The 15,148-nt window shown below is 58.0% G+C and overlaps 6 protein-coding genes across 6 annotated transcripts; 4 read left to right on the top strand and 2 right to left on the bottom strand.

Moving 5' to 3' along the window:
- Positions 1-528: 528 nt before the first annotated feature.
- ISF_05036 (Histone deacetylation protein Rxt3) lies at positions 529-3,570 on the top strand (the record flags this gene model as incomplete). The annotated part of the gene is made up of 2 exons (XM_018848641.1): positions 529-2,225; positions 2,277-3,570. The coding sequence occupies 2 exons, from the start codon at positions 529-531 to the stop codon at positions 3,568-3,570; spliced, it is 2,991 nt and encodes a 996-aa protein (XP_018704367.1).
- Positions 3,571-4,017: 447 nt separating this feature from the next.
- ISF_05035 (FMP21-like protein) lies at positions 4,018-4,539 on the bottom strand (the record flags this gene model as incomplete). Its single annotated transcript, XM_018848640.1, has 1 exon — positions 4,018-4,539. The coding sequence occupies one exon, from the start codon at positions 4,537-4,539 to the stop codon at positions 4,018-4,020; it is 522 nt and encodes a 173-aa protein (XP_018704366.1).
- A 436-nt stretch (positions 4,540-4,975) lies between these two features.
- On the top strand, positions 4,976-5,920 carry ISF_05034 (hypothetical protein; the record flags this gene model as incomplete). The annotated part of the gene is made up of 3 exons (XM_018848639.1): positions 4,976-5,090; positions 5,168-5,370; positions 5,426-5,920. The coding sequence occupies 3 exons, from the start codon at positions 4,976-4,978 to the stop codon at positions 5,918-5,920; spliced, it is 813 nt and encodes a 270-aa protein (XP_018704365.1).
- A 1,844-nt stretch (positions 5,921-7,764) lies between these two features.
- Positions 7,765-9,576, top strand: ISF_05033 (Phosphate transporter; the record flags this gene model as incomplete). Its single annotated transcript, XM_018848638.1, has 2 exons — positions 7,765-8,365; positions 8,432-9,576. 2 exons carry the CDS (start codon positions 7,765-7,767, stop codon positions 9,574-9,576), a joined length of 1,746 nt encoding a protein of 581 aa, XP_018704364.1.
- Positions 9,577-10,411: 835 nt separating this feature from the next.
- ISF_05032 (Inorganic pyrophosphatase) lies at positions 10,412-11,702 on the top strand (the record flags this gene model as incomplete). Its single annotated transcript, XM_018848637.1, has 6 exons — positions 10,412-10,531; positions 10,592-10,751; positions 10,804-11,051; positions 11,115-11,181; positions 11,239-11,300; positions 11,370-11,702. The coding sequence occupies 6 exons, from the start codon at positions 10,412-10,414 to the stop codon at positions 11,700-11,702; spliced, it is 990 nt and encodes a 329-aa protein (XP_018704363.1).
- Positions 11,703-11,935: 233 nt separating this feature from the next.
- Positions 11,936-13,585, bottom strand: ISF_05031 (Major facilitator superfamily domain, general substrate transporter; the record flags this gene model as incomplete). The annotated part of the gene is made up of 3 exons (XM_018848636.1): positions 11,936-12,809; positions 12,884-13,267; positions 13,335-13,585. The coding sequence occupies 3 exons, from the start codon at positions 13,583-13,585 to the stop codon at positions 11,936-11,938; spliced, it is 1,509 nt and encodes a 502-aa protein (XP_018704362.1).
- Positions 13,586-15,148: the final 1,563 nt, after the last annotated feature.

Below are 15,148 nucleotides of genomic sequence, written 5' to 3'. Positions count from 1 at the left end.
CAAAGGCATCGTCCCCAGCTTTTGCCCAGCATCTGCCCACTCACAGCGGCCCAAGCAGGGGCCACAGAGGCAAGCATCAGGTCAGCGAGCAGCTGCTCCAACGCTAATAATAAACTGGAACAAAAAAACTTTTTGCCCAAAGCCAAATGCCAAAGCCAAGGCCCCCAGACGAGGGTTGCCCAGTAAATTTTACGGCTAGTAACCTCCGTATAGAAGCAACGCCAGCCACCACTATCCCGTTACTCCGTCACCGCATCTGCTGCATCTTCAACACCAACTGGCGCATCATCATCACAGAAGCGGCAGGAACTCTGCGCGACAGTCTCGAATCATCCGAATACGCCTCAGTCACTCTAGCGGCGCTGTTTTCCCCCATCGCCGACTTGCCGATCGCCATCCCGATCCTGCGACGCCCAGCCTGACAGCACGTCGCGACGCCCGCGCTCACAGCCTCCCGACCCTCGAACTCCTTCGCTTGCCTCGACGCTGCCACCACCCGTCGCGCTACACCTCGGTGCTGGCCGTGCCATGCCGCCTCCCACCCACACGCCGCCGCCGCACCTGGGCCAGCAACATCAACCACCGCGTCACCACCACAGTCACAGCTCCGGCAGCTATGGACCGCAACCACCGCGGCAGCCGCTCGGTGGTGTAGGGCCGCCGCCGCCGCCCGGCTCCTTCGCTTCGGGAAGAGACCTCCCCGCCCTGAACTCGCTCACGCGATCCTCACCAGCCTCAGGTAGCTCTATGTCGATATCGTCGATGCTGGGCGGCCCGCCACCGGCCTCGCGCGACTCGCAGCCTCCCCCGGCGCACTACTCGCCGCACTCGGCTCCTCCGACCGCATCGGCGGCACCTCAGTACGGCTCGTCCATCCACGCGTCGCCGCGCATGCACTCGGCCTCGTCCGACTTCAACCCATTTCGACGCCCGCAGACGCCCGACCACCAGCGAAACTACGACCCGCGCGGCAGCGCCGCCCCGTCCCCGCGAGGCCACTATGCCACCACCCCCGACGTCCAGCGATACAATACGGCGCAGTCCTATCACGCGAGGCACCCCTCCGCCCCTGCGGAATCCGGCCGCGAGCCGGGCAGGACGTCGACTGGTCCGCCCAACACGCCAGGGAACCCGCAAAAACCCTTTGGTAACCTCCCGAGACCGATCGATTTGGCGCGCACATCGCAAGAGGAGCTTTATGTACCTCGCGACGACCCTCGACACGGCGCAGACTATCTAGACCGCACTACCCAGAGACATTATCCTTTTGATGATCGATACCGGTTGGAGCGCGACAGGCAGGCCGTACCCGACCAACGAGAGCGAGACACCAGAGAGCACGCATACTCTGGTGGAGAACCGCGCCACGGCCCGCCAGAGCTCAACCCCCGAAACCAGCCATCCTATCCCAGGGCAGAGCCAGTCGACCGACGCGAATCGCCTCGAGAGCAACACTGGGGTCGCCAGGCGTCCGATCACAATTATCGCGCTCCGATGGACCACCAGCGTGGCCATCCCGAATATCCGCCCGCTTCCGGCCCCTACCCTTCGCATGGCCCTGCTTACCAAACAGCACCACCACCGCCACCGCAGCAGCAGCAACAGCATCAAGACCGCTACGCGCCCACGTCGCATCCACATCCTCAAAACTCTGCTGGTGGTCCTCCGCAGCCCTACGACCCTCCAGCTGACCGGGCCTCTCTGGAACGCTTGCACGCCGGTGCTCGCCCTCGCGAGGAGCAGCACCAGCAGCAACCCCCCGCTGGGTATCACAATCCCGTGCATGGCCCCGTGTCGTACGACCCTGCCCGACAGAGAAACGGAGATGAACAAAACATCCAAATCCATCAGCGCAACCTTTTGGGCGTGCAGGAGATGAATCGTAAGGGGCGTCTGTCACCCCTCCCGCAAGCCGTTCAAGGCGCTCAGCCGCAGCAGCCAGGCCCCGCCGGCGAGCCGGGCATCAAGAGCGAATTCGGACGCATGTTTGCTGGCATCGGCAGTGGAGTAGGCAACATGGGCGCTTCCAGCCCAGTCACATCTGCGCCGAGCGGCCAGTCGGGCAGCGCCTTCCCCAAGGACGACGACCCTACTACAGACGGCACCAAGAAGCCGAGAAGAAGAAAGCTCAAAGATGACGTTGACAAGCCCGATGATGATAGCACCGGGAGGCGGACTCCTGTTGGACGTGGCGCTAAGCGCGTCAAAGGCCATCACCACCATCAGTATGCTGCTCATGAAATCATACCTCGGCTCACTGCTAACATTTGCCCTAGTCATCACCATCATCATCACCACGCCCCCGACTCGGTATCTTCACCTTTGGTAGGGATAACGCCACTCAAGAGTGGCAAATCAGGCGCGACGGTGGAAACTTTGGCGGACAAGATCGCGTCTGAAACTCTCTATCGACAGCAAAATGCCGCGCGACTTGGGCAAAGTTCAACGCCGCAACAAAAGGTTATCGAAATAGTACCGCCCAAGACAAAGACGATCGTATCATCCAAGGCCGTGTTGGATTCGATAGCACACAAACCTCGACACCATCTCGGGGACTTTGTCTACGAGACGGAAATTAAGACCGGCAGACTTGTACCTAGGACGTCGACAAACCGCGGATTTTCGTCAACGCCCAAATCGCTGCCCCTGGACCGCATCAAGGGGAAGGAGAACAGCGTATTAACTATCAAGGTTCCTCGCGTGCATCTTATGCCTGTCGCGAGAGAGGAGATTACTGCGCGGGCTTTTCTGTGGGGAACCGACGTCTATACCGACGACTCGGACGCTGTTGCAGCTTGCATTCATTCAGGCTGGATCATGGGCGAATGGGCTGAAGACGTTGATGCCGCCATGCTCAGTCTGGACAAGGCGGACGGTGCCAAGGAGTCTAAGGAGCCCAAGAAGCCTAAGCCACTGCCTGCTGAGCTCACATCGGAGGGTCTCATCGCGTCGGTACCCAACTCAGGCCCGATGCCGATCCCGGCGAACCGGGATCTGCACATCAATGTGCTCATCCTGCCGCGGCTTGTCAAGTACGCCAGCTGCACGCGACATGGTGTCACAAGCCGCGAGTTTGGCGGCGAGTTTGGCGGCCGCCACCCAGTGCACGACGGCGTAAGCTACATGATCCAGAGCATCAGGTGGGTGGCCAACGGCGGCCAGCCGCAGGCGCGGTTGCGCGGCCAGGCGAGACGCGACCGCATGCGCAAGGCCATGATGGAGGTCAATGTTAGTCTTGGCAACATTGGCGGCGGCGGCGGCCGGGAGCGTGATGCCGTCGCAGAGAAGGCGCAGGCCGCTGGCAGGCGTAGCGGCGAGATATCGGGCAGCTGGCTGAAGCCTGCGGACGCGGAGCAGACGCGCGCCGTGGTGGCTGCGGGCGAGGACGATGTGCTGCCGTCGTCGTCCAAGGACGGAGCCGATAAGGAGAATCACACAGCTCACGGGGTTGCCTCCACCAAGACCGAGTCTAAGGAAGGACCGGGACCTGCGGATAAGGACGTGGTAATGGGCGAGGGCGAGGACGGCAAGCTCAAGAATGGGGACGAGAATGCCCAGGCGGCGGCATAAATGGATGGCCGCGTGGTCGGATTTATGTACTAACACTTGTGGACAAAGTTACGATATGGTTTTGATTGCGTAGACAGATCTTTCTCCGTCTACGTATATCTCTCTTTTGCTTGTGGAGAGCGGGCGATGGACGAGGGACATTTTTCTTCCTTGTTCGGTTTGGCAAACTGCACAATCACGTACGGCTTGAGGGAATCTAGCGTAGCTTCTCTTCTTCTATTGATACCAAACGGGCGCTGTGTATATGTATATAATACAGAAAGGAAAACATGACGACAGATTTATCCTTTTGAAATTGGCAAAACCAAGTCGAAGCAGGAAAGTGTAATGTACAGACGACCTTTTAGTCGCGGCAGCCGTGATTCCGATGCGGCGGGCAGCTCCGTCTCGATGTTGTCGTAACGTCGAGGACGCGGACCGCCCTCTCCGTCTGCTCGACTGGCTCATTTAAAAATCGGTCACCTTGCCGTTGTAGCTCCAGTCGCCGCCGCTGCCCCAGCGCAGCGGCTCGTTCTTGGGCCCACCGACCTCGCCGGTGCGCGGGTTCTTCTCGCCTTCGAACTCGGGCCGCGCGCCGCGGTACAGGCCGCCCCCCTCGTTGAGCTCCGTGTCCGCTGGCGTCGTCGGCTCGGGGGTGGCAGCTTCGGGCTGGAAGGCTGAGGAGACGGCGGCCTCGCGCTGCAGGCGTTCAAACTCGGCCTGCTCCTTGGCGGGCAGCTTGGGCGGCCGGGGGGCGGCGCCGAAGGAGGATGCGTGGCGGTAGGAGAAGGCGGCGACGGGGATGGAGTGGTGGCAGTGGCGGCCGGCGGCGGAGGCGGCGCGCATTGTGGTAAAGAGAAGTCGTGGTAGCATGGCGATGGTTGGTGGTGGTGGTGGTGGTAGTGATGTTGATGGTGGGAGGTTTGGTGGCGGCGAAGGTCGGGACTCGGCATTGGTGATGGACTGGTTTAGTGGGGCGATTTTCGTCATGGAATTGGAGGAGGTTGTAAAAGAGGAAGAAAATATGCCATGGTCATTAAAAGTAGCTTATAGCCTTTTGAAAAAAAAAAGACATCGATGAAGTAAGGAAGCTAATGCAGATAAAGAAAAGAGGATTTAGGAAAAAAAGAGGATTTAGGAAAAAAAGAGTATTCTAAATAAGTAAGCTTCGTGCCGCCAACATAGTGCTGCGAAGGTGAAAGTCAAGTTGGAGACCATGTGAGCGCACCGTTTGGTTGACTCATTTCTTCGCCAAAACATAAAAGAATGGCGAGCCTCCCCTCTTTTCTGGTCTGGTGAGCTTCTAATTTCACTGCTAAACTCAACTAGCATACCTACGCTTTGCTTTACTCACGACACCACGACAGACAGCACCACCAGAAACTCCATGCAGCGCTTCACGATTGCATCTGCTGTCTGTACGCACATGGAAGCTTTCTTGAACAGCACGGGGAAGCTCACGAAAATCGGTCAAGGCTTCTGCGGCACCGTTTGGGCAGAGGAAGATGGCGGAACGGTCGTGATCAAACTCGCCGACGGCGGTCCTGGCCGCTCTCTGCCCAACGAGCGGGACATGCACACACGAATCTTGGCCGCGGCCAGCGAGCAACGCATAAAGAGAAGCACGACAAGAATTACAAGGACAACGCTGAAAGCGGCGAGGGGGCTCGTGCAGCAATTAATGTCAACATCCCTCACCACATTACCTTCCTTAACCAGACACCGATCCTCTTCTGGCCGGCGATCCTGCCCCGGCTGCCGGCGGGCTTCGAGGCGTGTGAGGCGCTGGTCAGCGAGCGGATCCCGCCCATGAGCCTCGCCGTGCGCGAGCTCCTCGCCGACCGGTACTGCCCCAGGCCGGGAACGCGCTCTGCAGCTCGCGCGCGACAAGGCCAACGAGAGCTGCCTAGTCCGGCCGTACCTCGGCCGACGCCGACCCGAGCAAGGTGGCCCCGGCCCGAAGCAGCGCTTCTTCAGCCTGCGAAACTTCCCGCTGCACATGGATCAGATGGAGGAGCTGGGCTTGCCCGTGGCTGCCTACGCGACCGCCATGGCCGACGCGCTCGCCTTTTTGCACTGGACGGCCCGGGTCGACGCCTGCGACGTCGAGCTTGTCCTGGCGGCCCCGCGATCGGCCACCGCGTCCCCTTGGTCGTCCTCCGTCGGCGGCGGCGGCGGCGGCGGCGGCGGCGGCGGCGACGAATTCTACGCGGAGGCGCTCGGCGCGCACGGCATGTGGATGCTCGACTTTGACTGCTGCCGGCCGCTGGAGATGAGCGCGGAGGGGATGACGCGTCGCGGCGATGTGCTTCTGGCGCAACGACCCGTTCTACCCGCGGCCGGATGCGAGCGGCGCGTGGCGGGTGTTTGAGCGGCGGTTCCGGGAGCGCAGCGGAGAACTGCTGGCGGAGGAAGGGGAGGAGGTGAAGAGGCTGCCGGAGGTGTTGATCCAGATGATCTGCGAGAACAGGGACACGTGGACGGCGGCGGTGTGGTCGGGTCGAAGTGACGAACTTTGCTCTGATGCGGTTGCGAAGTTGCTTTATCAAGACTTGTTGAATATGGAATGCATAGATGTACCTGACATTGCTAACTAGTGCATCGGTGAGCAAGTTTCGTCAATGAGTTGGCAGGGCTGCAACGCCGCCTGCGACCTGCAAAGTGTCAAGATCACTAGGCAACTTTCGGTCACCAGCCTTCTGGTGCGGCGGTAGGCTGTTTGCCTTTGTAAAGCGCTTAATTACAACCTGTCAATGAATGACTTCCAAAACACGTGTTATAGGGGGCTGAATCAATCCTCGAACCCGGTCCGGGTATGGTTGTCGGAGAATTTAAAGAAACTACTTGACTGAGGAGTCTGTTGTTTTACCAACAAGATAAGAGATAAAGCGAACGAGCACATTATTAAGAACAAAACCTAATTTTGCATCTTAGTTTCATAGCGTTTTCAAGACTGTTTGACTACTGTTATTACTGCGTGTTTATTGTGACGGCCTCTGTAATGGCAGGTAGTGCGACCTGGTATTAACTGCTGCAGCCTCCCACCACTGCAAATCTCAACACCATTTATCCGTCAGTATAATAGTAAAACAAGTTCGGTACCGGTCTTCCGTTGCTTGAAATTCGCTGCTTCTTCCAAAAAAAAAAAAAAATTGCTGCAATGTTCCCGATAATGGCGCCTCTTCCAGCTTGTGTTCTAGTCGATCCGAGTTACGCAATCACTTTTCTCCTACATCAGCAACATGACTCTTCTTGTCGTTCAAGCACCAATAAGCTATATTACTCGATGCAGAAACGGATTATAATGCCCGCCCCAGAACATGTCTTGTCCTGCACCAAGTCTTGCGCGTCTTGTTCGGACAACGCCCGTTATTCATGCGTTGGGACGGCATGTCATGGCCAAGAGCCCGTCCCGCGGTCGATACCGTTCGCGACAAGGACGCTGCCCGCCGTGGGCCGTTTCTGCAGCGGATTTCTTCCCTTTTTTACAAGTTACAACTATGTATTGTCGAATGGACAAGGGTCAATCCACAGACGCCCGCTTGGTTCCCGAAGCATCGATGCCGCCCTGGTTGGTCGAATCAGAATCCTGGACTGACGCACACGCTCGCCAAGAAAAAAACCACAATTCTGGGACGAAACCATCGGCCCACGCTCCTTTTGCTACGGTGGCCCTGATGCATGGCCCGCCTCACCTAACTATATGAGCATACTTTTCTATCTGACTATTCTTACGTACTGCGTCAGTTTGCCTCGCAGCCTCAAGAAATGCTTGGCTGCCCGTGTGTTGTGGTCTGCCTTATCCCAGTCTCTCCTTGGCCCCCTCCCCCCTACCCCTCCTTCACTATCCGCATTTGATAACGTCAACGGCTTTTGACATGGCTGAGGCGGGCTGCCATGTGTTGTAACTATTGAATGGAGTACTTGTAGAGGTGTTGTCATCGCAAACTCCTCTTAATGCTGCGGCCGCCCACACCCGCGCATACACCTGCTCTGCTCAGCTTACCGAAGGACTACTCACCTACAGTGAGGCACTTCACCCAATGTGCCATTACTCCCTATCCAGGTAATGCATCTCACCGAAGAGATGTATTCATATGACCTTGGATCCTCTCATCCTCTGTATCCTGCCTTGTTGACCGGTTAACCCTATCGATCTGTTGCCGTTGGTCCCCTCCGGACCGACCGGCCACCAGACACCCTTCCCTCCCGACCATGGCCGCCGCCGGCATGTCCCAATATGACTACATCTTCGCCCTCACCGCCGTCTTCGCCTTACTCGACGCCTGGAACATTGGCGCCAACGACGTCGCCAACTCCTTCGCCAGCTCCGTCTCCTCGCGCTCCCTAACCCTCAAGCAGGCCATGGTCGTCGCCGCCGTCTGCGAGTTCGCCGGCAGCGTCTCCGTCGGCGGCCGCGTCGCCGACGCCCTGCGCACCAAGATCGTCGACCCGCGCCTCTACGACGACGCGCCCCAGGTGCTGCTGCTCGCCATGATGTGCACCATCGTCGCGAGCTCGCTGTTCCTGACCGCGGCCACGAGACACGGCATGCCCGTGTCGACGACGCACAGCGTTATCGGCGGCATGATTGGCGCGGCGACGGCTTCGGTTGGGATAGGAAAGGTGAATTGGGGCTTGCAGGGCGCGTCGCAGGTGTTCTTGGCGTGGGTGGTGGCGCCGGGCATCGCGGGCGTCCTGGGGGCGCTGGTCTTCTTCGTCACCAAGCGGCTGGTCCTGGGGAGCCGCGACTCGGTCCGCAGGGCGTTTTGGTGCATCCCACTATTCAGCTTCCTCACCTTTGGAAGCGTTGCGAGTATGTGCATGCATCCGCGCAAGTAGGGTTTCGTGTGCTCGATGAAATGCTAACTGGCGGATCTAGTGCTGGTTGCTTGGAAGGGTCTACGCAACGTCAACATCTCAACGACGACGACAATCATCGTCGTATTTGCTTCTGCCGGCGGCGGCACGCTGCTGCACGCCGCCTTTGTGATGCCGTACATGTGGGTGCGCATCATCCGACAAGACTGGACCCTGCGGTGGTATCACGCCCTCCTCGGCCCCTTGCTGCTCCGGCGACACGTCCCCCCGCCGACGCCGAGCGGCTTCGTGAAGCCGCAGATCAGGGACTACTACCGCGGGTACCTGAGCCCGGAGGAGCTCTCCTACGTCCGCGCCTCCGAGTCGCTGCTCGAATCAGTGCAGATGCACGGAGCGAACGGACCCCCGGACCTCGACAAGGACGACGAGGCCATCCTCCTCCCGCCCGCGCCACAGGCCGAGCCCGCCACGCTCCGGCGGCGGCGGCGACCATCCGCCCACAGCAGCAGCAGCCTCGTCCCGCCGCGGCCGCCGGGCTCCTCGAGCAGCCTCCCGGTGCTCGCCTGGCGCCTCAACCGGGTGCTCCTGCGGGGCATCGAGAAGGACGTGGTGCACATGCAGCGACGCAACGCGGTGCTCAGCTGGGACCTCGAAGCCATGCACTCGCGTGCCCCTCGCTTCGACAACCGCGCCGAGTACATGTTCTCCGCGCTGCAAGTCCTCACCGCCGCGGCCGCCTCCTTCACCCACGGCGCCAACGACGTGTCCAACGCCGTCGCGCCCTTCACCACCGCCTACGACGTGTGGTCCCGGGGGGTGGTCTCTCCGGAGGTGGACGTGCCGATGTGGGTGCTGTGCGCGGGCGGCGCGGGCATCGTGCTCGGCCTGCTTACCTACGGATACCACGTGATGCGCACGCTGGGGAACAGGCTGACGCTGATCTCGCCGACGCGCGGGTTCTGCATGGAGCTGGCGACGGCGCTGACGGTGATCGTGGCGACGAGGTTGAGGCTGCCGGTGTCGACGACGCAGTGCATCACCGGCGCGACGGTGGGCGTCGGGCTGGCGAACGGGGATTGGCGGTGCATCAACCCGAAGCTGGTCGGGTGGATTTACATGGGATGGTTGATCACGGTGCCGGTCACGGGCCTGATGTCGGGATGCTTGATGGGGTTGATCCTGAACGCCCCGAGATGGACTTCATGAGGCTATACACATAACACGGGTGGCAGTACATGTGATGACCGTGCATATATAATTGTAAATTTTTTTTTAAATATTGTTGATACCCACAGGCGAATTTGAACATGTTCCCAGCATGAGAAGGCTCAATACTAGCCGCTGGGAGAAAGGATGCCCCATCATCAACACACCCGCAGGCTCCCTCATCGCCAAGACCTTGGAGCCTCAATACCAAGACTCTCCATCTACACCATTTCAGCCTCAGCTAAAAAGTTCCACCATGGCGCTTGACTTTTGCTTACCTACGTCTGCTCTCCAAGAAAAACTATTGCCCACGTGCGGCCGCGTCCCGGCCCCGTTGGATCAGCAGCTAGCTCGAGGCTGTTTAAGCATACCGAAGACCTAAAAGAGCCAGCTCGTGGCGTCGCACGGGTACCTGGTGGATGACGCTAGAAATAGGAGTCTCTGCTCTATCGCGTGCGCTGGAGAAATAGCCAAGATGCTGTTCGTAATTATCGACACTGACCGAGACTGAAAGCGGACAACCTCCTCGGCAAACTTGAGAAGCGTCAGCTGCAATCAATTGTGCTCTATTGTCTTGGCACAGGTGACAGGGTCACGCTATGAGGAGACATATATCCTCCTGTCAGTGTAATAATACACGGAAATCCGGAGTCGCATCTGCGGGTGCAACCTGGAGACAATGGTTGATGAGTGACCTGTGGAGACTGACACTATGCAGATGCCCCAATGCCAAGCAATTAGTTGCTCTCGAGCTCATTAATATCTCTTGTCTGCATAATGTAGTGCTTTTTGTTTCTTATTCCTTTTTCATCTTCGGAGCAGAAAGACGTTCACAATGCGCTCGTTCTTGTCCTTGGTTTCCCTCGCGGTCGGCGCTGCTGCCGCCGCGTCCAACGTCAAGCCGTTTGATCCCAGCTCTCTGAGCCTGAGGGAAGTTGGAGCGCGGAACACGCTGGTATGTAGTCGAGGACCCCTTCAGAATATAGATTACTCAGAATATTAACGTTGGGAATAGGACTGGCGTGTTTGGCTGGAGCAGCATGGCAACCCGATTTCATTCTGGCACGACATCCCTCTCTACCCCCAGGGAAACGTCTCCAACATCATCAACATGTATGTTGAGATTCCCCGATGGACCGACGGCAAGCTTGAAACGAAGCGAAATGAACCCATGAGTACGTCACGCTTGTGATGCTGTGGAACGTACACTGACAAAATTTGGTCAAGACCCCATATTCCACGACGACAAGAAAAAGAAGCCGCGATTTGTCTTTAGCGTCTGGCCTCAAAAGACGTATCCCTTTAACTACGGCTCCATACCCCAGACTTGGGAGGACTCAACTGTTGTCCACAACTTTACCGGATACGTTGGCGACAATGACCCGATGGATATTTTCGACGTTAGTTCGCTGGAGCCTCCCTACGTAGGACAATTGAAGCAGGTCAAGGTCCTTGGCGGCCTGGCCATGATCGACGTACGTCTAACCCTCGAATGACTAAAATGCTCATGCATGCTTACTTGACTTTTCATGCACTAGGAGGAAACCACTGACTGGAAGGTCCTTGCCATTGATGTCAAGGACCCAATCGCCTCCAAGGTGAACAGTAAGTTTTGGCCGTCTAAAAAATGCCCGCGTCTTCATGCGCTTACATATTGGGTAGATGTCGATGATTTGGAAGTTTTCCGGCCTGGAAGCAAGCAGTCCTTCTATGACTGGTTCATCGTAAGTTACAACTAGTTAACTTTACCACTCTGCTTGCTGATCAACGCGTCGTTTTAACCACGCCCGTAGTACTACAAGGTGATCAAAGGCTCGGGAAAGAACTTCATCGTTGGCGGCAAGTTCCAGGACGCAGACACCATGATCGCCCATATCCATGAAAGCCACGACTTTTGGCTCAACCTGATGCGCGGCAAGACTCAAAAGGAAAAGATCAACCGCGACCAGACGTCGAACCCGCGTTGGTGCAAGACGTATGTCCCCTCCAAGAACACCACCGCCAAGTTCAAGATTCCTGCCAAGAGTAATATTCTGCCCCCTGCCGAGCGCCCCGCCCAGTATGATCGGTGGTATTACCTCGACAAGGAGTTCAATATTGCCCCGGGCCAGGTGATTGAGGAGTAATGGGCTCGGATGTCGAGAATAGAGGTTTACAGCGCCTGTCAGAAGAGAATGTACGGGAAGTGTTGAAAGAACAAGTGAAATGAATTATCTAATGACCTTGGCGCATGGAGTCTCCGTGGAGCATCCCTTGCTGCCGCCTCTATTCTAATGTCAATTTTCGCCATGCTATTCTAAAAGCCATGCGTGATGTCACAAAGAAAATCAAGTACAACGCCAATGTATGCAATGAAGGTTTAAAGATTCTCGTACTGGACCGTTGGGTATTTGCTCAAGGCACGGATGCGAGGACCAAACTTGAACAGAACCCACGGGATTGGAAGAAGGGCAACCGTCACGAACGCAAACAGGCTGACTGCCCAGTTGACGCCCAGCTTGTCGTACATCTGCACGATGAAGAGCGGAAACGCACCTGCAAACCCGTACCGCGCCAGGCTGTTCGCGCTGGCCTGGCTCGCCACTACGCTGCCGTGGTACGTGTCCGCGCCGTACTGCATCGCCGAGACAAAGATGCACAGGTTCCCCCAGGCAAACGGCAATATCGCCACCGCCGGGCTCGCCCACGACACGTCGCTCCTCGCCGTCCACGCGTACCAGAACAAGCCCACCGGCAATCCCAAGCTGCCCACCATCGCCGGGTACAGCCGATGCTCCGGCGGCACCTTTCCGCCCGGGAAGCGCGCCATCCGCGGGCGGTACAGCGCGACGTCGCAGAGCAGGATCGTGGCCAGCCCGAGCAGGCAGCCGACGGCGACGGAGAGGAAGACGAGCCCGGACTGCTCCACGTCGAAGTGGTAGACGCGGCCAAACGTGTAGGCCAGGCCGGCGAAGAAGCTGAAGAGGATGCCAAAGTTGACGGAGACGTACAGGCACAGGAAGCCGGTGATGGGCTCGGTGAGGAGCATGTGCACCGGCCGGACGAGGCCGGTCTGTAGGAAGGTGGCGATGCGTTGGGGGATGGGAGGAGAGGGTGGCACGTGCTCGCCGCGCTCCTTGGCGATTCGGCGCTTGAGGATGGCGGGGAAGGTCTCCCACGTGGTGAGCGTGAAGAGGAGGGTGAAGGCGGCGAAGAAGAGGAGAATCCACTGCGTCCAGCGCCAGTTTTGACGGCTGACGGCAAAGGGGTTCAGATGAGAGAAGCTCTTTTGTCTCTCTCTATATACAGGCAAGGAGAGAAAACGTACGCAAAGCCCGGACCCAGAAAGGGCATGAGAATGTACACCGCCATCATCGGCCCGCGACTACGCGGCGCAAACGTCTCCACGATGGACCCGGAGCCCGACGCCAGCGCCGGCGCCCAGCAGAACCCCGCCAGGAAGCGCAGCACGCACAGCCCCGCGAAGCTGTGCGTCAGCCCCGCGACGAGCGTGAAGAGCGCGCCGAGGACGCTGGTGCCGACGTACACGGGCCGGCGGCCCAGGGTCTCGGACAGCGGGCCGCCGAGGACGGGGCCGAAGCCGAGGGCGAAGCAGTACAGCGAGAGCGGAAGGAGGGCGACGACGCGCGAGACGTGGAACTCGGCGGCGATGGCGGCGGTCGCGGGGCTGATGATGGACGTGCCGGCGGAGCTGCGGGGCGGAAGGTTAGCGAGGCGGAAAGATGGAAAGATAAAAAGGGTGGGGGGGGACCACGTACGAGACGAAGCCAAAGGAGGACAGCATAATGATGAGGTGTGCCTTTTTCCAGTTGGGCCAGTTCATGGGGTTGCGCGGGTCAAGGTCCCATTCCACGGCGGCGGACGTCTTGTCGAGCTGCTTCTCACTGGCGTCGGAGCTGGCGGGCACAGAGAGGCCGGTGCCGGGGGGCGAGGCGGCTCCGGGGGCGCCTTCTTGTGCGTCGCCGTCCGGGCGGGTTGGCGTCGACGGTACAGGCTCGGTGGTTGACATTGTGGAAAATTGTGTCGGCGAGGGAGGCTGTCACTGAGGTCGTGAGAGTGAGAAGGGGAAGGGGGGGGGGCTGTTTGAGCCGCGTATATGCGCGGCCGGGATCCAAAAACGTTGGCCTCTGCGACTAGCCCAAACAAAAACAACTGCTCTTGGTGTGAATTGGATTGAAAGCCGTGAGAAAGTCTTGATGCTATAGGTGTCGATATACTGGGGAAGATATTGCGGCGATCCTCTGAGAACCGGTTTCGACAACACAGGCAGAACTCGATGTTGTTCGCGGCTTTGAGGACTCCAACAGTGAGGGGAAGGCGTACATTCTTATTTATATACAACTAGTCCTGCATTTCCAATCCTTCTCCCAGCCTTCGCCCAACCCTGCATTCACTAGCCCTGCCAGTTGGTCAGACTCAGAGACCCGATGACAAGGCCTTAACCGGGATTGGCCTGGGGCGTTGGGCAGGGGCGCTAGAGCGGGAGTACGACGGCCATATGCGGGCATTCGAGACCCCTGGGATGCTTGCTGCTGGCTTCCGGGCGATTACTGATCAGCGAGACAGAAGGCGGCTCATCAGGAAGGGGAAGACAAATAGACAAATTCATCGACATAAGGCGAGGTTGTTACAAGTTACGGAAAATTGTACCAGATATGTCTATCAGTGATGGCCTTTCATAGTCCCTGCCGTTGACAGGCCCGGCAAGTCGGTGTGCTAACATGCGGATGGTGCCGAAACCCACCGGGGCAGCCGCGCCGGAAGATCCGGTCCCGGCGCACGAGACAAGGCAGCTTTGCGAAGGTGCTATACCCAACAAGACAAAACCGTAACAAAAGTAAAAAGAAAAAAAAAATTTGCAAGAGGGAAAGGAGATTATAGAGAGTAAAAGTTACAAGACAACACGCAAATTTTTCTGCACCCTTGGAGATAAACTAGATTGAATTGAGGACGATCGGCAACCTGAAGGTGGCTTCGCTGTCGGATGGCGCCCTTCTTCGGAAGATGCTCTTTTTTGTTTTCGCGACAAACGACGGACAAGAGGTAAAGAGGCAACAGGGCGACACGCAGTCTTAGACATGTATGCACCAACGCACGGAAATAGGCTGTCATTACTGCAGCGGTTTCGGACCATCCGCAGTGCCAGTCTGTGTTGTGGTTTTTCATAAAGGGGAGCGACACATTGTGGGCTCTACTAGGCGTACCAGCAGGCCGGATTCCAGAAGCAAGGCAAGCATGCATAGGGCGGATGAGCAAGATGTAGACCATGTAAACGATAGAAAAATACAATAAGATAGATGCTAATGATGTGAAATATTAAAATTATAAAATCCATTATCAAGGTAGCCAGCAACGCCAGACACGACTTGACAGCGGCATCCGGAAATAGAGCGCGGTTGCCTCTTTGTATCCGTACCCTGGGTGGTGTGGTTGAGTTGGTGGCGCTCGCGGAGGGCGCGCCGAGGCAACTTGTTTTCGTTTTCAGCTCCTCCTCTCTGTGGCTGCATTCATTAATAATGCCGTCTGTTCGACGACAAACTCGCTGCATTGCGGCGTAATAGCGGCTGCGACG

The sequence above is a fragment of the Cordyceps fumosorosea genome (genome assembly GCF_001636725.1).
Source record: "Cordyceps fumosorosea ARSEF 2679 chromosome Unknown scaffold_11, whole genome shotgun sequence".
NCBI classification, from domain to species: domain Eukaryota; kingdom Fungi; phylum Ascomycota; class Sordariomycetes; order Hypocreales; family Cordycipitaceae; genus Cordyceps; species Cordyceps fumosorosea.
This window is presented reverse-complemented; position numbering and strand designations above follow the sequence as displayed.